The following is a 23,432-nucleotide window of genomic DNA, read 5'->3' on the forward strand; positions in this document are numbered from 1 at the left end:
AAATTATATTATTACAAAAAAAAAATCGATCAGAAAAGTACCAAATCCTTGAATAACGTAGAAGAAATATTTGACATTTGTTTGTTTGTTGATACCGGATGTTGGCACTCATGTTTTTCAATAAATCAAAGCCTACTGTGATTGAAATATGTAAATATTTTCTACCTCTTGAATGTCAAAAAGGCACTCACGGCCGCCATTATCTAGCGCAAAATACTGGATAAGATGATATGATTGTACATATCACAAAGAGCCATGGCTCCGTAAAGAGTTATACACGCCTGAGCCTACCAAATAAACGAACTTGAAAAAAATATAACAAGTTCCAAAGATTTCTGATACCGTCGTTAAAAAACAATCCCTCAAATCATTACTAAGGATATTCTGATTCTATAGTATAAAACATGAGAGCTGGCGTTTACGTCACTTATGAGATGATCAATTGGAAATTGGTCAATTGTTGTAATAAAAACTGTTATCATACCACATTATCATATCACATATTTTTCGTAAAAAGATCCTGGTTCTTTGAGGCATATCGTAAAATCTGGTGTTTACGACATTTAAGCAATTATCTGTTCAACATAGGTCAATCACGGAAACAGTAGTTTTTATCATAAGTTACAATTTTCCCAAAATGATCTCTATTATAGGAAGCGTATTATATGTTATGAAATTTGGCGTTTACGCCACTAATGCAATTATCAATTTAACATAGATCAATAATGCAAATAGTAGAAAAACTAGTTCACAATCATTTTCCCAAAGACACCCTTGAGTTCAAACGTGCAGAATGTAAGTTATGATTTTTGTCCTGTAGTTCCATACGTTCGAAGCACTGTGAGCCGTGTCGGTGAGATGCGTACCCCAAAATGCCACCGTTTGGGCTGTTCCTCCGGCGGGGTTTGGTGGAGGGGCTGGGAATCGAATTCATGACCGTTCGCTTATAAGGCGAACGTGTAGCCAACTACGCTACGGGCCCCCTTATGTTTCTTCAGTATTTTCGTTGTTTTTCGATTGATTTGTATTCTGTTTTTTATAGAATTAAGCTTTCAACAATCTCATAAATGTTAACATACATGCTACAGTAAATATTCCTAAAGATGTTCCAACTTCACCAAATTATCCTGGAGTTTCGATCATTTGGTTATCCAGGTAAACTACTTCTGATATAGAATCGAAGCTGACTGACCAATTTGATCTGGAGCTCATGCCCTTGGAAGTCTTCTTCTTTCTTCTTCTTATTCAATGGCTCTACATATATGATACAAATATGTTTGGAAAGGATCTACATCTGTTTCCCAGCTTCCCCAGATCGCTTGTTTCCATCATGCATACAAATTTGAACTGTTGAAGCGAGCCTATACGAAGCGAAGCCTACTAGACGAAGCTGCCCGATCTCGCCCGTGATTCTATTTATCTAACTGACATTCGTCGAACTCTAGATCGATTTCAATTCGAGCTGATGGCTTCTTTCTGAATTTATCGCATTTTGACTATTTTCCAATTTTTCCCGGTAAATGTATCAGCCTTTTGTAAATAGGGGAACTGTCCCGTTTTCCATCTCACTGAACATATATTCATCTCATCGGAAAACAAAGAAATACAGCAATCTTGTCGCTTCTTTTTGCTAACACGCATGCTCACTGGTGAAAAAAATCACAAAGATAAGCAACAAACCAAATTCCTTCTCATAGCTTTGTTTTTGATGGGATGGAAATAGGAGCTATGAGATGAAGTGCCAAACCGTTCCCCTAAACAGACATTCGTTTAGTCGCATCTGAAAAAAATTAATAATTTTCAACAAATTATTCGAACGTGGTTTTGAAGTGTGGTAATTCGTTGACGTATCATTAGTATAACTAATACACTTTTATGGAACGGACATTCATATAACTCACACACAAACATTTGCGGTATTGAAGGTAATAAACAATCAATCGTCATTTACATCCCAGATATACATTTATTCGCAGTATAAAAAAAATTAAACTTTCTTCGAAATTCTTGTGTTACTTTGGGAATTTTTGTTCCGTGGTTTTCTTTTTTGAAGGTAAAGAAGGTAAAGATGCACATTGTTAATTGTTGATTTGATAAATGAACTCTGAATATATTACAGAAATTTCGGAAGTAACCCGTTTGATGGAAGCCAAGTGGCGAATCATATTCCTTTTCCTTCGAGAACCTCTGGGGCATCTTAGCTTGGCAAGCGTACGTGAATGGACGGCAATATGACAATGTGAATTCCTAAACCATCGCTACTAGTTTTCTTGGAGAAACACATTAATAAATGTCAAAGAGAATTACTACAAAACGTTTTAAAAATATATTCCATTAATTTTAAAACCAGGGTGAATTGGAAAACAAATGTATAACAAACGTATAACAACTTTAGATACTATCTTCGATTGTTATCATTTAGTAGTTGCCATTTGTTACATAATACGCCATCTTCTTCTTCTTCTTCTACGCCAATACGTTAGCATAAACCACAAAAACCAAAAGTTGCCATTTGTTTCAAATAAGGGTCTGTTCACAAATTACGTAACGTAAAAATCCGATCTTTCGACCCCTCCCTCCCCATAGTAACAAAAAGTAACAATTTTGGTACCCCTCCCTCTCCCATATAACGCGTAGATAACTGTGAAAATTTTAAAGGCAGATTTTTTCTTTTCTAAAGCATCTGAAGCAGGTGGGTTTTGATATTTTTTTAACACTGTTAGAATAGGGACGGCACATGATGAAAAACCAAGGATATCAAGAATGCAGCTAGTAGAAATGGAAATAGAATTTTCGACCATCTTTATTTAAATAGTTTAGCGGAACTGTTCTGTCGAGAAATTCCATATTCGCTTTGTATTTTAACGCATATCAGTCCCGCATGTGCTTGATTTCGATTATGATCAATATACGATGACGATATAATTTTTAAATTGAATTGGCTGAGCTAAAATGCAATTGCTTACAATGAAAACCCTCTTGTCTCTATTAACTTTAGCCTAGTTTGTTAGATCTAAGCAGACAATACGTGAGACGACAAAAATGCCTCGAAATTAAGCAACAATTTTTTGAACAAATCTGGCTGTCTTTCAGAATTAAAAAAAATCAAATGTCAGTCATACTCCAATCAGTGTTTAAAAAAAACTTCATATAAATTTTTATTCGCGTTATGCATAACATTTGGTAGTACCCACCCCTCCCCCTCCTTTTAGTGTAACAAAGTATAACGTAAGTTTGACCTCCTCCTCCCCCCAAAAGCGTAATTTGTGAATGGACCCTAAATATATTACCAGTATTATAACAAGGTACATTTCAGTTTGTTTTAATTTTCTCTTATTCTAACAACCAATGGAAAACATAAAACTAAATGACGCGGCAAGGGTATAAGGATAGGGCCGTTTGGCCGAAGATTATTTGGTCAAAAGCCATTTGCCTGAATGCCCCTTGGCCGAAAAACCATTAGGCTGAAACTTATCTGGCCGAAAGTCATTTGACCAAATAGGTCATTTGACCAAAAATACCGTTTGGCGGAAATGGCTGTTGAGCCGAACATGTCATATGGCCGGAAGTATCGACTTCTCATGTTTCACTTATCACTTTTAACAGTAGCCCTCTCTTCCAATCGACCATTCAGGGCACACGGTGTGTTTGGCCAAAGGACCTTGTCAGTCAAATAACCTCAAAATGACCTCTTCGGTCAAATTAAATTTTCGACCAAACGACCTATTCGACTACATGACTGTTTCTACCATGTCACCTTTTCGAGAAAATTACTTTCTCGGATAATTGAACTATGAACTAAATGAAGCATTCTGACAAACAACTTTCGGCCAAATGGTTTTCGGTCCAATGGCTTTAGGACAAACTGTACCTATATTCCAACAAAAAGCACGTAATTCAGACAACACGTCTATGTTGTGTTTGGCGGTAAGGTAAAACAAATAAAACAATTTTTAATGTTATTTCTACTTTTAACATTTTAATTTGTAATTTCGACAATGTTTATGCATTATCTGAACTTAGAATTCAGAATAAACGATCCTTCAAAATGATGATGAGAGAAAATAGAGTAGAGCTGTGCGCCGGTCCTAAAATCGTCTCGGTGGCGACGTTTGTCATAAATTTTGTCGGCGGCGTTTTTGGCGTCACGCCACGGCGGCGGCGTGAATCAGCGTGGCGTTTTTGCAATGCTTTCAATTCTTTAAAAAAATTAGCTCGATTTTTCAAGCAGGACTATTTTTAAGACGTTACTGGGAGAATCTTTTGAATTTCGCCGAAAAAATCCGATGAAAATCCGATCGGGGAATTCTGTGGAAAATTACTCGGAATTTACATGAGAAATTGTTTCTTTAGGTAATTGTTCAAAATATGCACAAAAGGTTCTTCGAAATTTCTGTTTCACACAGAAAATTCTTCAAAATATCCACGGGAAACTCCCTGCAGTTTTCACGAGAAATTCTCCGGAATTTCCATGGAAAACTCTTCAGAGTTCGAAATGTGGATATCAACGAAGCATTTTGGTAAACGGAAAATGGTTCGAAATTTAGGAGTTTCTTTGAATTACGCACGATTTTTTTCAAAAATTGCTTTGAAACTTTCTCTGGAATTTCCTCGGAGATGGCCTCTCTAAAGAATTTCTACGTGAAATTTGTTTTTTTTACGGAAACTTCGGTTTTTAAGCCGATATTTTCGAAATTTCAAAGGAGAGTTCAGTGCGTGTTGGCTCTTGTTTCGGACGGCAGAACGATCGCGCGATTTGCGGAAATTTTGTGTTTTGCATTGTGCGGCCGGTAATAAAGTTAATTAGTTCAGTGCGTGTTGGCTCTTGTTTCGGACGGCAGAACGATCGCGCGATTTGTCGAAGTTTTGTGTTTTGCATTGCGCGGCCGGTAATAAAGTTAATTAGTTCAGTGCGTGTTGGCTCTTGTTTCGGACGGCAGAACGATCGCGCGATTTGCCGAAATTTTGTGTTTTGCATTGCGCGGCCGGTAATAAAATTAATTAGTTCAGTGCGTGTTGGCTCTTGTTTCGGACGGCAGAACGATCGCGCGATTTGCCGAAATTTTGTGTTTTGTTTTGTTTTTCCCTTAGGACGGTTCGTAAGTAAATTGATGAATATATTTTATTATTTTTACAGCATATACTGTTATTGACAAACGCTCTATATTGTCGAATAGAGCTCCCTATTATTCACCTTTCCCACTAACACAAATTTTCCTTCCCGAGACATCTATGAAGGTAGTATGGGTTCCCTGCATCTTCACTAGTAGATGTTGAACTAACATTCCTTCCTTCCTTCCGTGATTGTAAGGACGTGGCCAGGTATACAACTGCAACTGCATAGGAAAAGGTACTAATCCCAAGTACCAATTTGCGACAATATACAGTAGGTTGCTCAATTCAAGCTCTGTCTGGTAAGGGGCGGGTGTCGCTGGAGAGGGTTCTCTTCGTCGACTTCCCCTCATTTGAATGAAAGTGACAGGCAGGGAGTTTCTTTGCAGTTTATCACCTCAGAATGCAAGTTCGCATTGTTTTCTTTCGTTCTGAAGTGATAAACCATAGAGAGATCTGCTGCTTGTCACTTTTGTTTAAGGGAGGGGGGGTCGACGGGGAGAGTCTTCTCTTGCGACATTCGCCCTTATTCCAGATGGAGCTTGAATTGAGCATTGTATAGCCACCCACGATTTGTACAATCACATATGCTATGCTATGCTATGCTATATTTTCGAAATTTCAAAGGATTTTTTAAGGAATTTAGAGGGAAATTCTTTACATTGTCCATGAGAAATTCTTTGGCAATTCCACCAGAAATTATTAAATAGGGGGAAGGTTCGTTTGATCGCAGACGTTGAGCCAAAAGTTATCTGGCCGAATTTAATGTGGCCAAAATGAATGTTTGAGCGAAACAGTTAATAAAACGCAAACGGTTTGGCTTAAAAAATCATATGGTCAAAGCGTTTGCCCTAACAAGTCATTAGGCCGAAATAATAGTTTGACCGAATAGGGCATCTGGTCAAAAATATTGTTCGACCAATTACCTGAAAATGTCATTTGACCGAACATGTCATAGGTCGAAAATGTCATTTGCTGAACAGGTAATATGGTCAAAAACGTCGACCCGTTTGACCAAATAGTATTTCTGGTCAAATGGATTTTCTGCCGAACGACAATTTCGGCCAAAGCACCATTTCGGCAAACAGTATTTTCGGTAAAAAAATCTATTCGGCCAAACGACCTTTTCAACCAAATGACCAGTTCGGTCGAACGATTTTTTCGGCCGTATGCCCATTTCAGTTAAACGACATTTTCGGCTAGATGGGTTTCGGCCAAACATCTTCCGGCCTTGTGGTCTCCACCGAAGCGTCCCTTCCCGTTGTTTGGCCGAAAGTTTTTCGGCAGAAAGCCGTATGTTCGACTTCCACGTTTGTAAGAAACGGTTATTAGGTCGATAATGATTTAGCCGAAAGTGCCATACAGCCGAAAGGGAAATTTGGACAAAGTTGGCCGAAAAGTTACCCTTACACGTCATTTAGCTGAAAATGCTGTTTGGCCGAAATGGTCGTTTGGCCGAAAATGTCGTTTAGTAGAAAGGATCTTTCGGCAGAAAAAGTGATTTGGCGAAACGATTTTTCCGGCAAAATGACCAGTTTAGCCAAACGACACTTTCGGCTGAGTATACATCTCGATCATATGACCCTTTCTGTCAAACGACCTTTTTCGGCCAAACGACTATTTCGACCAAACGACATTTTCAGCTAAATGACGTGTACGGGTAATTTTTTCGGCCAACTTTGGCCAAATGTCCCTTTCGGCTGTATGTTGCTTTTGGCCAAATCATTATCGACCTAATAACCTAACAAACGTTGAAGTCGAATATATGGCTTTTTGTCGACAGAAGGCATGAAAATAGCTTTCAAATAAAAAAATACCAAATATTATAAAAAAAACCCATATTAATCCACCAAGCAGTGATGATGCCTTTCTCGTGCATTATAAAATATAGTGAAAAAATCACATTCGAAAGGTCAAAAAAGCTCTTTAGGAGAATAGATTACATTTTTTCGATTATTTTGCATGTTTTTGCATTAGTTAAAATGCATTGCCACCATTTTCGGAAAAAAATATTTTTTTTGGTTTTGATTTTTTTTTTTCATAATTCCGAAATGCAATGTCCGATCGAGCCAATTTTCAATAGCAAACAATGGGACCGCATTCCCCGTCGAATGCAACTTGTTGCGAGTAAATCGGATAATGCTAAGTTCCAAAAAGTGTGTCTACAAAATTTGTACACATACACACATACACACACATACAGACATCACCTCAGTTCGTCGAGCTGAGTCGATCGGTATATAACACTATGGGTATCCGGGCTTTCTATCAAAAGTTCTTTTTTGAAGCAATCATATAGCCTTTCGGTACAACTTTGTTGTACGAGAAAGGCAAAAATCAAATGTTTTAGGTCGAAAAAGTCCATAGATATCTCACGAATAACTTTCTTAAATTCATTGGATGTGATTTCATGCTGAAAATGAACCTCAGTGACTCTGTTTTACCTCATTTTACATCCCGATTTTGTACATTTTGTAATTCATATCAATGCGCTTTCTGACTCGGAATGAACTGACCGTATAAAAGTGTCCAGATGCGTAATGATGTTCCACTTTCTCCTTGGGTACAACACGTTAGAATAATCTATTTAGTGGTATTTTCCTGCGCTCCATAAAAATGTATTAAACTAGTTGAATATATGTTTATGAAGATCCTTTTGTCCTCCATCATTGTATGTGGTTAAACAATGGAAACATATCTATGAGAGCTGTTGATAAACACGAAACTTTATTACCCTAGTTTTGGGATGAAAGTGAAAGAAAAAAATCGTTTCCACCTGAGAGACACCGCCCGACAATTTGCAAAAGCAATTTCTGGGATGCTTCATAATTCAACTTTACCAAAGTTCGACTTTCCAACGAAACGAAGCTCATTTATCTTTTCTCCGCCTTTCTCCCTTCATTGCAGAACATGGATCCCCGGCACACCTAGGAACTATGAAGCATATAGTGGTTGTGATGATTTTCTTAAATATTAATAACGGTAAGATTCGATGCGAGGCTCCCCAGCGAATTTCATCCGGGTGGACCACCGTAATCCCCCTTGGCTTGCCAACTTAGTACATATGCGATATTAATCAAATTCTAAACCCAGATTGATGAAACCACGTCTAACCTCGTGACAGCACCGAGTTACGAAAGACAATTCTGCTGAATAAAAACTGTCACCGGGATGAAATTCGTCAGGCGGAAAATGTAATTAATTTCGGATCAATCAATTTTGTTTCCGTCTCTCGTTCTGGTTCGTTCTCATTCCGTGGGTTACAGGCATTTCCTCCCACTCGCAGTCGGTTGACATCGACGAACCGCACACGTACACACCACCGAAGCACTACTTCCAAACGTCGTCCTTCGACGAGGCGGACCTGGACGGGGATGAGATCGGTGTGAAAAACCCCCTGGACCGGGGGCCCTACTTTGACATCTCTGCGTCCCGGAACGTGACTGCGTTGGTCGGGAACACGGCCTATCTCAACTGCCGGGTGAGGAATCTCGGGAATCGAACGGTAAGTTTTATTTGGTTTGGTATTGGATGGCGCTGCCTTTCATTGTTTTTCTACACAATATAGGAAAAAAGTTGAAAGGGGAACAGTTGAAACGAACTGTAACTAATCGGATGAAAGGCATCAAAAGACATAGGGACTGAAAGTTTAAATATCAAAGACCTAGAGTTTTTGACCTTAGGATCTTTGACATTTTGTGCCCGAAGATTTTTTTTTTTTTCCTCGTTTGTCGGGTGAAGATCTCTGCGTCCAGATTTTAGGACTATTGTGATATGCCCTTTTGCTGTGAAATACGCAAGTTATCTCAGTAACATGTTTGTCACTGAGATACCTTGGTATCGACTGAACTCAAGACCATCTATTAATGATGAATAGAGATCCTGAGTTACAGTATGTGACTCCCCCATTCTGGCGAGACTAGCTTTATGAAGCCAACCACGTCCTTGGGAGATAAGATCCATATGTCAGCAGGCCCTAAAAAGGGCTTGCTGAGAACTTTGAACCTACGTTGGGTGAGTGCACTGCAATAGCAGAGGATGTGTTCTGATGTTTCTCTCTCCTCGTCACAGAAGCGGAAATTTGAGGTTTGGATTGCTCCGATCTTTTGTAGATGGTATCTGCAGGGGCAGTATCCAGTTATTAGACCGGTGTAGATGTTGAAATCCCTTTTGTTGAGACCTAATAGTTGTTGGGTTTTCTTGGGGTTAATCGTTACGAGCCTTTTGGATTGGCTCGTATGGGGAAGTGCATTCCAGCCCGAAGATAGAAAAAAATATAGTCGACTAAAAATCTAAGTAACAAAACCCAAAAGAATTAATGGTAGTAGGACAAAATGTAATAGCCTCATAGTTGAGGTCGAAATACGTATTTGAAAAGATTTAACAAAAAAATGGGTTTCGTACGGCCGAATTGCCGAATAATATGCAGTTAATTGTAATCAAGTGTCGGTCTTCCACCGTCATTAGTCGTCTGAGTACACGCGACCGCATACGTAAGGCAATCAAACTCCTCAAATGCTTTAGTCAAGCAAGCCTTTGGCACAGCAGAGTGTGATTGATTCGCACTCTATACAAATCCGCCCAGCCCGTTGTTGGGGCGATCCTCTCGTTTTATAAACAATGTGCGCACTCGCTTGACTGTGGATATACAATAGTAAAGCACATGTGGCGATTGGACATATCAAGCATCCGAAAGATATTCAATTTGCAAAAAAGAGCGGGCGCGGTGGAGGTTGGTACTCGGATTCTGATGGCTTTTCCGCAAACGTGACCTTTAAGTGGTCTTGTTGTGTAGGGGTTATCACGCCTATCTAGAGAGTAGGAGGTTGAGGGTTCGAATCCCTCCAAGACACGTGGATTCTTTTTCGCAAATTTCATATCAATTTGTCCATTTCGAAACATGTGCTGTGCATATGCACAGCCAAGATATTTAACAAAAAAATGGGTTTCGTACGGCCGAGTTGCCGAATAATATGCAATTCATTTGTCTTAGACAGTTGAAGAAATTCCTCTAAAAGAGCTTAAATAATTTTATTTTAACTGACACGGTTGAAATTTTTGTTTGTTGGTACATTTCTTCGAAACCATTGTTAATTAAAAATCTACATATGTACTTGCTGACCGCGACAATTAAAGCTAGACCAAACTTAATTTATTGAACGGCTACTCAGTCTTGCACTTATTACAACGAGTTTTTCATTTAACCCGACGTTTCGACACGGGGATTGAAATGCCCTTGAAAAAGACACAATCCCCGTGTCGAAACGTCGGGTTAAATAAAAAAACTCGTTGTAATAAGTGCAAGACTGAGTAGTCGTTCAATAAATTAAATTAAAACGTACAGTCGATCCATAATCAGTAAGCTAGACCAAACAATGGACAGAAAACTATTCTTCCAGCTGGTGAGGTACTCTATCAGATGTTTTAGAAACAAACTTGTTCCGTCAGAGGATGTTGGAAACTCGGCTCGGTTGATGCATGGTGGATTGGCCACGTCGTAAGTTAAACTGTTCCTCGAGTAAGATGTGTGGTGTTCGGCAGACTCAAATAGCTGGCTGTGAATTGCCTTTTCAAATAGCTTGGATAATCCTTAGAGAAGGCGGATGGGATGATATTTTTTTGGAGAGGAAGGATCCTTCTCAGGCTCCCGGATGGGGATGACTTTCGCTGACTTCCTTGGGAAGTTGCTAAGACGGAGACACTGATTAAAGAGCAGCGGACTCATGTGTATGAGTTCGAGATTCAGAATGTTGCCGAAACCTGGAGCCTTCATGTTTTTCGATTATTTCTAGACTAACATTTGAAAAGGGCGTAACAGCCAAAAAATATTCCTTTTGATTCCCCGTCTACATATATAGCTATACATGTGGACGAAGAATCATAAAGAATAAATTTTGGCTGTTACGCCATTTTCAAATGTTGGTCTAGATTGACATGAGCCATCAATTTTCCAGCTCCAGCTCTTCCGAAAAGTCGTTGGAAGTCAAATGAATGTTGTTAGCATGCTCGTTGACTGGTGCTTCGTGTGGACTGACAATGTTCTGTCGAAGATTGTACGAGCTGACGAAGTGACGACCTATTTCGGTGACCTTCTTTGCAGGAGTTATCAAGCGATCCTTAGAGCCATTGTTGTCCAATGGGATCAAAGGTGGGATGGGCCGAGGCTCGGATTTTATAATTTTAGTTTTTTTTTTCAGAGCGGCTTGAAACAGTCTGGGAGAGCGCGAATAATATTAGAGAAATAACTATTCCTAAGGTCCACCGGCTTTGATGATTTTTGTCACGCGATTGCACCGGGTTTTAAGTGCAGGCAGCCCAGTAGATTGATACTGTCTGCGAACCACGCAACGAAGACGAATGAGATCCTTTCTGAGGGTGTCTATGGTTAGCGTATTGCTTACCTGAGGAGCCGTTGGATCTTGCTGCTCTTTGGTCACCGAGATTGCGTAATCGATGGCCCACAGCTGGCAGTCGATACTTTCCGGCGTCTTCAGACGCACCTCGTAGTCGATGATGGTGTCAACGCACTACTGGAACCACTGCCATTTCACTAAATGTTTTTTTTTTCTGGAGAGTTGGTGTCGGTTGATTAATGAACCGATTTCAGCCACCACTGGATAGTAGTCCCAGCTAAGTTCTTTATAGACGACGGTCTGCGATATATGGTTCCATGTTTGTTATTAACAGATCGAGCATCGAGTGAACACCGGATCTGCTCAAGCTGCTGGGTGAATCCGGGCTCAGGTTGGTGGCCTTCTTCCTACTGCAGATCATGCCGTTCGGATCGCTCCTTGAGTTTCAGGCTTGTTGTTTTGCATTAAGATCGCCAGCGATGATGTACTGCCCTTGACGCCATGTTAGCTTGACGCTGTCTCTATGGAGAGCGGCCGATGTCCCATCGGTCTCTTTGGCTTGAGTTAGGCAAAATGCCACGATGAGGGTGATGACGCCGACGGGAGTAGTAACTTCTTTCCCAATAGTCTCAATAAGCTTGAGCTGATTACTTTGCAGCGGGTGACCGCTGATTTTGAGTGTGATCACCCGGTTATGCCGATCGAGTTTCATCACACGAAAGTCTGGAATATTTCCACTCACCTCAGGCTTCAGGTGCGTTTCCGTGATGAAAGTCACGTAGATTTCTCTTTCTCGTCGAAGAAATCCTTCAGCTCGATGGTTCCAGTTGATTATAGGGCAGCAGGGACTATGTCCAAGGGCTTGACGACCTCTCCCCATGGTCACTGAGAGTTAGGGGGCCTGTCTAGGATGTAGTGGGGTTTGACAATGTGCTCTGGTAAACCTCTACAAAAATCTGCATGTGTCAATAAGCAAGCCCTATCAAATTCAGTCAACACATGAACGTATATGGTGTCGTGTAGGTGCTGAAGTTGAGGTGATAAAGATACTTCTCCATACAACATGTATGTATATCGTCTCCAATTTAGCATTTTGTGTTGCACCACGTACGATTTTATGTTGACTGGGAAGCGACTGTGTGCCACGAGACCAACGCGAGTGAGACCCTAATTTCGGTATGCTGGTCACGGCAAGCTACAAACACGCGTGCGCGTAAGTAATGCAAAATAAATGACATGTAAAAAAACGAAAATTAACAAAATATGTCTGTTTGAACATTCTTAGTCAACTTCAAATAGAGATAAAATAAGTGTTGCTTAACATTAGCTTTCCGATTACTATCAATGTGGTTGATCAGCCGTGAATATTACTTTATTTTAAATTTTAATCCCGTTTCTGTTTTACTCTCCCCACGTTAAAGAAATGATGACGCGGACGCCTAATTCGAAATTTTAAAAGAACAATTGCTCACTTAGAGCGGTTGATTGTTTATTCTCGCGATAGATGAGCAATTGAACAAATGAAGGAAATGTTAATATTGTTGTGTAGAAGTTGCATAGATCACATCACTTTCCATGGTGAATCCCGATCTATGTAGCTGATTACCCCACCCAACTAACGCAACTTCCTTCCCGTGGTAATTGTGGAGATACAGAGGTATTCTCGGTCTCTAGTAACAACAATAACCACACACTATCATTTCCTCCCTTTCCCAACTGATTGTAAGGACTTGCACTTCGTGCACTTGAAACGTGCACTTCGAGAAAAGATGGTTAATTCCAATCACTATTCATTTGGATCATAGTGCAAATTGCACCAGTTCTGATCAATCACGTAGTAGCAACCATTGATATATACAGTCAGTCTAAGCTAAGCTAAGCTATGCTATGCTGAGCGAGCTAGCGTTCCTGTTGACCAGCCAAACCTGGATACCTACCTGGATACCTGGTTGGCTACAGCGTCGATACACCTATGCCTGGTGTATTGTAGAGCTCCATAATCGTCGGTCTTGGGCGAATTTCCGATACGGTCCGGTCAGGTCCGATTCCACCGCGTGCAGCCAGCGTGTTCGTGACCTATCACGAAGTCACCGACCCCTATCTGGCTCTCTGTTGAATATTATTTTAACAATTCTTTCTTCCGACATTCACACTAAGTGACCAGCCCACTGAAGTCTGCCGTATTTCATACGATTCATAATATTTTCTTATTTGTATACTTGTATCATGATTCATGCGTCTGCGCCATACACCATTTTCTAGTTTCCCTCTGAGTGTTGTACGCAGCACTTTTCGCTCGAAACCCCCGAAAGCTCTCCGGTCCGCCTCTTTTAACGTCCATGCTTCATGTTCATAAAGGGCCACTGGTAGAATCAGAGTTTTGTATAGAGCAAATTTCGTTTCCGTCTGCATGTTGCGGGACCTAAGCTGGTTACGTAATCCGTAAAAGGCCCTATTCGCAGCAGCAATACGTCTTTTCACTTCACGGGAAACGCCATTGTCACATGTCACAAGCGTTCCAAGGTAAACAAATTCTTCAACAACTTCAAACACATCCCCATCAAGCACTACCTCTGCACCAACACCACTAGGTCTTCCCCTATCTCTATCTGCCACCATGTACTTTGTCTTGGTAGAGTTAATGGTTAAGCCTATCCTCACCGTCTCCCTCTCCAGTGGGACAAAAGCCTCCACTAATGCTCTGCGATCGATTCCAATAAGGTCGATGTCGTCCGCAAAACCCAGCAGCATATGCAATCGTGTGATGATAGTGCCGTTCCTCTGCACGCCAGATCTCCTAATAGCGCCTTCGAGTGCAATGTTGAACAATAAATTCGAAAGTGCATCACCATGCTTCAATCCGTCTTAGGTCACAAAAGAGGTTGACACTTCGTCTGCAATCCGAATACTTGATTTCGAGCTATCCATCGTTGCACGTATCAGTCTAATCAGTTTCGCCGGAAAACCATGTTCGGACATTATCTGCCACTGCTCATTTCTCTTCACTGAATCGTACGCTGCTTTGAAATCAATGAACATATGATGAGTCTGCAAGTTGTACTCCCGGAATATATCAAGGATCATCTGCAGGCTAAACATCTGATCCATCGTTGATCGGCCCTCACCTGCCTGGTATTCGCCGACGAAGGACTCCTTAAGCGATCTTAGTCTGTTAAACAAGATACGCGACAGTATTTTGTACACCAAGTTCAGAAGGGTGATCCCTCTGTAATTGGCAACCTTTAGTCTATGCCCTTTCTTAAAGTTTCGGCATATGAGGCTATCGAACTAGCCGGCAGGCAGTTCTTCATCCTCCCATATTGCCTTGATAATCTGGTGGATCAATTGATGCAGCTGATCACATCCGTGTTTAAGAAGCTCGACCGGGATCTCGTCCTTCCCAGCAACTTTACTGTTTTCAGCTCGTTTAGAGCCTTCTTAACCTCGTCCAGCGATGGTGGTTCCACAGCTTGACCGTCGCCGACATGGATATATGAAAAATATAAATTTTCGTTCCCTCATATTTTTCAGAAGCCTTTTGGGTCTTGCAATGCTTGTGCGAAATTTCAGATCAATCGGTGAAACTATATTTCGGCGCCGGCGATTTTTATATTCCATACGATTTACTATGCGAAAATTTACCTTTACAAAGAAAAAAACCCTAAGGTGTCCCATTATTCTCTAACGATAAATCGATCCAACTACATAATAGAAAATTTTACCAGCAAACTTTCTTTGGAAGACCGCAAAGTGATCTGACACCCGTAAAAAATGTTATTTACATAAAACTAATTGCTAAAGGCTCATTGCACTTTTTGTTCGAGCACCACTGCCGTCTGCTGCTTGCTGTTGTTTGCATGAGGCACCACTTTGCGTGGAGGATTCGCTTAGCATGAATGAAAGGCGGGTTACTAGGAATACGTTTATTGTCCTTGCTGTTTGAGTCTTCGTGCTTCGAGGTAGAAGAAATTCAACCAAATGTCAATGAAGGTGTGATTAACAAAAAGAGGCATGTAACATACACTTTCCACACACAATGCAACGCAGCAACTATAGATGCGAGGTATAGGTTGGGGCCTCTCATTCTCGACGTCAATAGTTCGTCGTTTGCTCTATTTTTGCTTTTCTTGGTAATTGTAGAGTCTTCGGTAGGCTACCATACCAGGGTTGCGCTACCTACATGGTGTTGCCTTGGGCTGCCTTCTCGATGCTTTAGTTTAGAGTCCCTCGCTGGCACTCGGACGATGATCAGCCGCCCCTAACATGGAGAACAGACGCTGTTGTGAGCCAATCCTGATATGGAGAACAGACTCAGTAAGATTTGCACCTCCGGAGAGGAGCAAACGCCCCCTTCCCTGTCAGCATACAACCATAATTCCCACCGGGGTTGGTTATCCAATCTTCCCTAAGGTTGCTCGTATTCCGGCCAGCACCACGAGGAGGTAGGAATTGGATTTTCTGGGTAAGAGGCTAAGGACCGCGAGATGGGGTTTATTTTATTCCTTCAGGTACGTGAAGTACCAATGGTACGCTTTACCCAGCATTTGCCTGTGACCAGCCCAACCTTAGCAGCCATTTTCGATGATGAACATGCCAACGGTGTCAGGCCATTAGGCCGAAGGCCGTTAGGCCGAAGGACATTTGGCCGAAGGTCATTAGGCCGAATGGTCATTAGGCCGAACGGTCATTAGGCCGAATGGCCATTAGGCCGAATTAGCAAAAAGAAGCAAAAAGTTAAAAATGAGAGGTTCTTCCTTCTCCCTTCTTGTATCTTCTTTCTTCTTCCTTCATTCATCCTTCTTCTTCTCTCTTTCTTCTTCCTTCTTTCTTCTTCCCTCTTCCTTCTACCTTCTTTCTTTTTCCTTAGTAATTATTTCTTCTTCCTTTTTTTCTTCTTCCTTCTTTTTTCTTCCTTCTTTCTTCTTCCTTCTTCATCCTTCCTTCTTCCTTCTTCTTTCTTCCTTCTTTCTTCTTCCTTCTTCCTTCTTTTTTCTTCCTTCTTTCTTCTTCCTTCTTCATTCTTCATTCTTCCTTCTTCCTTCTTCCTTCTTCCTTCTTCCTTCTTCCTTCTTCCTTCTTTTTCTTTCTCACTTCTTCCTTCTTCCTTCTTCCTTCTTCCTTCTTCCTTCTTCCTTCTTCCTTCTTCCTTCTTCCTTCTTCTCTCTGCCTTCTTCCTTCTTCCTTCTTCCTTCTTCCTTCTTCCTTCATCCTTCATCCTTCATCCAGTCACTTCTCACTCTCCAGTTCTCATTCGGCCTAATGGCCATTCGGCCTAATGACCGTTCGGCCTAATGACTATTCGGCCTAATGGCCTTCGGCCTAATGACCTTCGGCCTAACGACCTTCGGCCTAATGACCCAGCATCCATGCCAACAGTGAAGGCCTGGTTGAATCAGTTTTTGTAACCGCACTGAATAGTTGAAACAGTTGGTGCACTATGTCACGTCGCGGTGCACGGGTTGGTATAGGTCCCAGTCGACGACCGTGTAGTTTATTGCGGCGTGGAGCTTCAGGTTCTTGCAAGCGATGGAGCCGTGCTCAAGGTTAACCAAGTACAGCTGTTCCCGATACTCGTCTTGTCGTGACGAGCGATTTTGCGGATGACGACGGGCTTAATCCACAACCCTCAAGCTCGGCAATGAGCTCTTGGTCATCCATATCGTGGAGTCCACGCAGCAAAGCCTTGAGCGGCTTCGTGTCGGGGAGGTCATGAATAAAGTAGTCATACATGTGTACCTGAAGGAACTCCACGACAAACTTGTGATTACCCTTATTGGATGTCATCACCTTCACTGCAAAGTCGTAATGTTTAGGCCCCTGGCCACATTTTTATATAGGCACTTCGTGCGTTTTATCAACACTCCGGCCATGTATAAGTTGGCCCGATTCCTGGTTTTATGTGAGTGATTATGTCTCCAAAGAACGAAGAACATCATAAGTAATCAGTGATGAACTTCTTGTACAGAAAAATCATGGCAATAAAGATTTTTTTAAAATCACGAGTAACCAATAAGCCGTATGTTTCGCCAAATCGGCCATAAACTGTTACTTTAAATACTTATAACTTTTTATGTAGCCGTATATTAACCCCATTTGGCAGTTTGGCGAATACATATTTGTGAAGAAAAAATGTTAAGAGTTCTAATACACGTTCATTAAGTAGGTCAGTGTTTGGAGAAATTGAATCTACTAATGACCTTTCTCGTTACAGGTTTCGTGGATACGGCATCGAGATCTTCACTTGCTGACGGTAGGCAAAGCCACCTACACCTCCGATCAGCGGTACCAAAGTGTGCATAACCCCGCGTTAGACGACTGGTCACTGAAGGTAAGTTCTATATGCGCACAGATTTCCTGAATTCGAGAGACTATGGCAACCTTCACGAAACGTCTTGAATTAATGGGTTGGCGAAACAATACCTCAGTTCAGTTCAGTTGACGAACGTAGCCACGCGCTGTCTAAATTGATACATTCTCGGAAAGGATTAATATCTTATTCCACCGGTGGCTCGTTTCATTTTCCGCTTCCATTGAAAATCATCCAACCCAAAGCTCCACTGAGGGAGCGAAAGAGGAAATTGAAGCCAAAATCTCGCTCAAACAGCTCGGCAGATTTGATAGGCAGAATGTATCAGTCAGCAAAGCGCATGAAACAATATCCGCACCGGTAGTGAAAGTAGGGTTAATAACAATCCAAAACGGAAAACTGGAGCGCAATTTGTTTTGTTTTTCTCAGTTTTTCTCATTCATTTCAGCATGACACAAATTTAACCAAAATTATCCATTTTACAAACGTTGTTGATATACGAACGCTCTTTTCGTATCTAGTTAAAGTCGACTATCTAGTATTTTTAAAGCACATTTTCACTTGTTCATTAACAAGTTTTAATCAACAGCTGAATACTATTTACAATTTAAGCAATACAATAACGGGTATGTTTCTTGGAGAACTTTGTATGTACACGCAGATAAAGTATGGAGCCGCGTGGTGCATTGTCAGTTTGCCGCGTATCGCGACTCGTGAAGCATTTTGCTTCACAAAATTATTATGTTCCAATTGCGTTAAATTATAGCTTTTCTTTCTTCTATTGGCGGCTGTTATTCCACAACTTCTGTCAACAAATTTAGCTAATTTGGGAACCAGTTTGGCTACATGTACGACATTTTACTTCTGGGATAGTAATCGAGCCTCTTTCTGCATGATGTAAATTGGCTTCAAAAATTCTGGAGGCGTTTTCAATCATTCTCCTTTGTGTGATAACATTCTTTGGGTTGCTTCTGAATACCGACCATAAACACCTCATTTAACCACGGGTTAGTGCGCCTTTGTTAATTTTTTTATACAACCACGCAAATGAGAGACAGGTGTTGCCTCGAAGGAAGTTGATTTGGTATTATTGTCCAGCCTTCGCATTTTACGACAACTTTTCCCGGCGGACCTAACACCGACCGGAAGCATTAATTAGCGTTGTTAAACACGACACGGACCCTCGATAACGGAAGGAAGCGGTTGTTTTCGGAGGGGAGGAATTTTAAATCATGACTGTGTTCCACCGTGGGGGAGTTGGCAGGACTTGGAAACAGGAAATTTCGTGCTTGTGGCAGGGATTTAGGCAGAGGATTTTTGCTCACTTTTTACTTAATCTTCTGCCATAACAGGAAGACTGTATTTGGAAATGCACAGACACGATTTTGTGCCGTATTCTTCATTAATCCTCCTTTTTAAGAACACTGTTCCTAAGAGTTATTTTGCTCTTAATTCTTCAAGAAAATTGTAGAGTTTAAGTTTATGGATCATCTACAAAACTAGCTAACGCCTTTTTGAGACTTGAAACCAAATTGAAAGTTTGGAAGTAATGAGTAAAGCTTTACGGAATATAATTTTGTTTTATCTATGCCAATCGTAAAAAAATACGATAACTCGCGAAAAATCAATGATTTAATAACTTACTTACAATTTATAAGCGACGAAAAAACGTTATAAAAACACACCTCTTTGTTTATTCTAATTTGAGTTCTAACAAGAAATTGATTCATTAGCACGAGTATAATTTATAGCACTCTGATGTTCAGTAGATTGATTCAAATTTTGACTTTTTCGCCCCCCTATCCTTAAACGATGACTTTTGCTATTGAAATTATCGTTCCAAATTATTAGCTAATTTGGAAGTAATTTGACTGAGCATATGCTGTTTGAAGTTTGTATGAAAATTAATATGAAAACAGTAACTTTTGTGGAAAACCGATCCGCAACTGTACCCAACAAGCTCTAAAAATACATGAATACATTCCCAATAGTAAGTAGTAAGAGAACAGGGCGTCTCTGTTGCGAAACAATACCGATTCAATACGGATGGGTCATATATGACCCAAGACGAAAATCAGCTGTCAAAAATCAGTTTTAAGAGATAGAGCCTTGCTTTCCTCAGCAAAAATGTTCAAAATTAACTGCTCCACCCAGGAAAAATATTGCACAGGTCAGGTTACGGGCACTACGATGATCTAGAGCATCCAAACTATCCTTGAGTTGTAATTTTGATGTTCATGTTAATCAACACCATACTTTACCATATTCTTGTTAAAAATTGAAATTGAAATGCTTAATGATAAAATTCTGCGCCTGCCCAGCGGTATAACAGATCTTTTTCAATATCTACGATACTCCAAACCGTCCTTGAATTCAGATCTTAATATTCAAATCGATCAACATGAAGATCTTCGATGTTCTTACTAGTTCTATGAGTTGGAATAGCTTCAAGGTACCTCGTAACACCATTACAGACACACCACAGAACTCGATCAATATATACGACATTCCAAACTATCCTTGAGTACAGACCTTAATATGCAAATCGATCAACATGAAGATCTTTGATGTTCTAACTATTTTTATGAGTTGGAATAGCTCCAAGGTACCTCGTAACACCATTACAGACACACCACAGAACTCGATCAATATCTACGACACTCCAAACCATCCTTGAGTACAGATCTTAATGTTTAAATCAATCAACATGAAGATCTTTGATGTCTCAACTTTTTTTATGAGTTGGAATAGCTCCACGGGACTTCAAAATACCATTACAGACACATTACAGAATTTGTTTAATACCTACTTTCGAATGATCGACTGTTTATTGTTATTTTAACTTAAAACGGCCACGCAGTCTTTAAGGATTAAAACAGGATTTATATTTGTCCAACGTTTCGACACGGGGTTGGTGTCTTCATCAGGGGAAAAATATTATGTTTGTTCCTTGTCTAATGTTTAGTCTTACAATAACTGTCAGATTTGGTAATTTGTGGTACATTATTTTGAAAACACACGACTTCGAGTCAAGTACGAGACACTGAAGACGGCCTTACTGTTGAGGTCGAAATACGTATCTGTCAAGATACAATTAAGTGGTGGAATTCAATGGGATTGTATAAACTCGTCTTATGACAGGTATTTTTATGAGTTGGAATAGCTCATTTATGGTATCGTAGATATTCTGGGAATGTTATGATTTGTATATACTGGTGTGATGATGTCCCGTGAGGCTTCACCAACTAACTCACAAGCTCAGAAACCTATGAATCACCCTGTTGGTCTTGTAGACCTCCAATATATGAGCTCAAGAATGCTTTGGAGTATCGTGGATATTCTGGGTATGTTTTATTATGTATATACTGGTGTAATGATGTCATGGGACTTCATCAACTAACACACAAGCTCGGAAACCTATGAATCACTCTGTTGGTCTTGTAGACCTCCAATATCTGAACTCAAGAATGATTTGGCGTACCGCAGGAACTCTGAGAATGTTGTGATTTGTGTATACTGGTGTAATGATGTCCCGTGGGGTTGCTCCAACTATCATACAAGCTCAGGACTCTATGTCCTTGGTGTTGTAGACCTCCGATATCTGAACTCAAGAATACTTTGGAGTACCGTAGCTATCCAGGGAATGTTGAATTTTTTATATACTGATGTAATGATGTCCCGTGGGGCTTCTTCAACTAACACACAAGCTCGGGAACCTTTTGAATTACTCTGTTGATCTTGTAGACATCCAATATCTGAACTCAAGAATGGTTTGGAGTACCGTAGCTATCCAGGAATGTTGAATTTCTTATATACTGATGTAATGATGTCCCATGGGGCTTCTCCAACTAACACACAAGCTCGAGAACCTATCAATCACTCGGTTGATGTTGTAGACCTCCAATATCTGAACTCAAGAATGATTTGGAGTACCGCAGGAACTCTGAGAATGTTGTGATTTGTGTATATTGGTATAATGATGTCCCGTGAGGTTGCTCCAACTATCACACAAGCTCAGGACCCTATGAATCACTCTGTTGGTGTTGTATACCTCCAATATCTAAACTCAAGAATGGTTTGGAGTACCGTAGCTATTCAGGGAATATTGAATTTCTTATATACTGATGTAATGATGTCCCATGGGGCTTCTCCAACTAACACACAAGTTCGAGAACCTATGAATCACTCTGTTGGTCTTGTAGACCTCCAATATCTGAACTCAAGAATGATTTGGAGTACCGCAGGTACTCTGAGAATGTTGTGATTTGTGTATACTGGTGTAATGTTATCTCGTGTGGTTGCTTCAACTATCACACAAGCTCAGGACCCTATGAATCACTCTGTTGGTGTTGTAGACCTCTAATATCTGAGCTCAAGAATGGTTTGGAGTACCGTAGCTATTTTGGGAATGTTGAATTTCTTATATACTGATGTAATAATGTCCCGTGGGGCTTCTCCAACTAACACACAAGCTCGGGAATCATTTGAATTACTCTGTTGATCTTGTACACCTCCAAGATCTGATCTCAAGAACGGTTTGGAGTACCATAGCTATTCTGAGAATGTTGATTTTTTTAAATACTGATGTAATGATGTCCCATGGGGTTTCTACAACTAACACACAAGATGAGGAATAGGGCAGTTCACATTTCAAAAATGTTCGAAAATTCCAACTCCCATATGTCTATTAGGATCATTTTGATAATATAGGAGTCCTGGCAAAATTTCAGGCAATTCGGTGACCATTTAGGGGTGGCGCGAAGTCAATTTATGTTTATATGGAGATTTGTATGGGAAAAACTTGAAATTTGTTCAAGTCTCCCTACAACTGTCAAATCGAATCAAATTTGGAATCTATATAAATGAGGCCTCCGGATAACATATTAGTTATGAGTGGATTGAACGATTCTATTGACAGTGTGAATATGAGATAAATGGCTAAAATGGTGTAAATAGCCTCAACGTAGCAGTGGAAATATAAATCAAAATTAATGAGTTACCCTCGGTTGAGCTCAATAGATCCCAAAAATGAAGATTTGGGATGTTTATTTGAATTCATCAAGATTTAAGAGTTGTAGGGGGATTTGAATAAATTTTAAGTTTTTCCCATACAAATTTCCATATAAACATAAATTGAGTTCGCGCCACCACTAAATGGCCACTGAATTGCCTGAAATTTTGCCAGGACTCCTATATTATCAAAATGATGCTAATAGACATATGGGAGTTGGAATTTTCGAACATTTTTGAAATTTGAACTGCCCTAATGAGGAACCTATCAATCACTCGGTTGGTCGTATGGCAGTATGTCCAAAATTTATGTTGAAATACGATGAACATAAAATCCGTATTGAATCGGTTAATGCTGGCATGAAAAGTTATTACGAAAATACTGAATCGGGGGAAATTCAATTTAACACATAAAAGAATAACACCAATATCAATAATGACCATTTTTGTTTTCTTCATAACCTCGCTTACAAAAGGCTGATCGCTTCGCAACAACAACTGACTTTCAGCTTAAGAAGTATTATATGAAGCTGCTTTATTTATTTTATTTAAAAACGTAAAAAACGCCGATCCGAATATCGTCAGTGGTGGCATTTGTCGGAATTTAGCTCGGTGAGGGCGTTCTCGGCGTCACGCCGCCGGTAGCATGA

At 40.4% G+C, this 23,432-nt stretch overlaps 1 protein-coding gene across 1 annotated transcript in view; it reads left to right on the forward strand.

Moving 5' to 3' along the window:
- LOC134213139 (T-lymphocyte activation antigen CD86) overlaps window positions 1–23,432 on the forward strand; it is a 291,904-nt gene that overhangs the window by 158,144 nt on the left and 110,328 nt on the right. The window contains exons 2-4 of the mRNA XM_062691780.1: window positions 8,020–8,094; window positions 8,379–8,617; window positions 17,677–17,793. Coding sequence (XP_062547764.1) covers window positions 8,049–8,094; window positions 8,379–8,617; window positions 17,677–17,793 — 402 coding nt within the window. The 5' untranslated portion in view covers window positions 8,020–8,048. The remainder of the gene's footprint in view (window positions 1–8,019; window positions 8,095–8,378; window positions 8,618–17,676; window positions 17,794–23,432) is intronic.

Source organism: Armigeres subalbatus, chromosome 2, assembly GCF_024139115.2.
Source record: "Armigeres subalbatus isolate Guangzhou_Male chromosome 2, GZ_Asu_2, whole genome shotgun sequence".
Lineage (NCBI taxonomy): Eukaryota > Metazoa > Arthropoda > Insecta > Diptera > Culicidae > Armigeres > Armigeres subalbatus.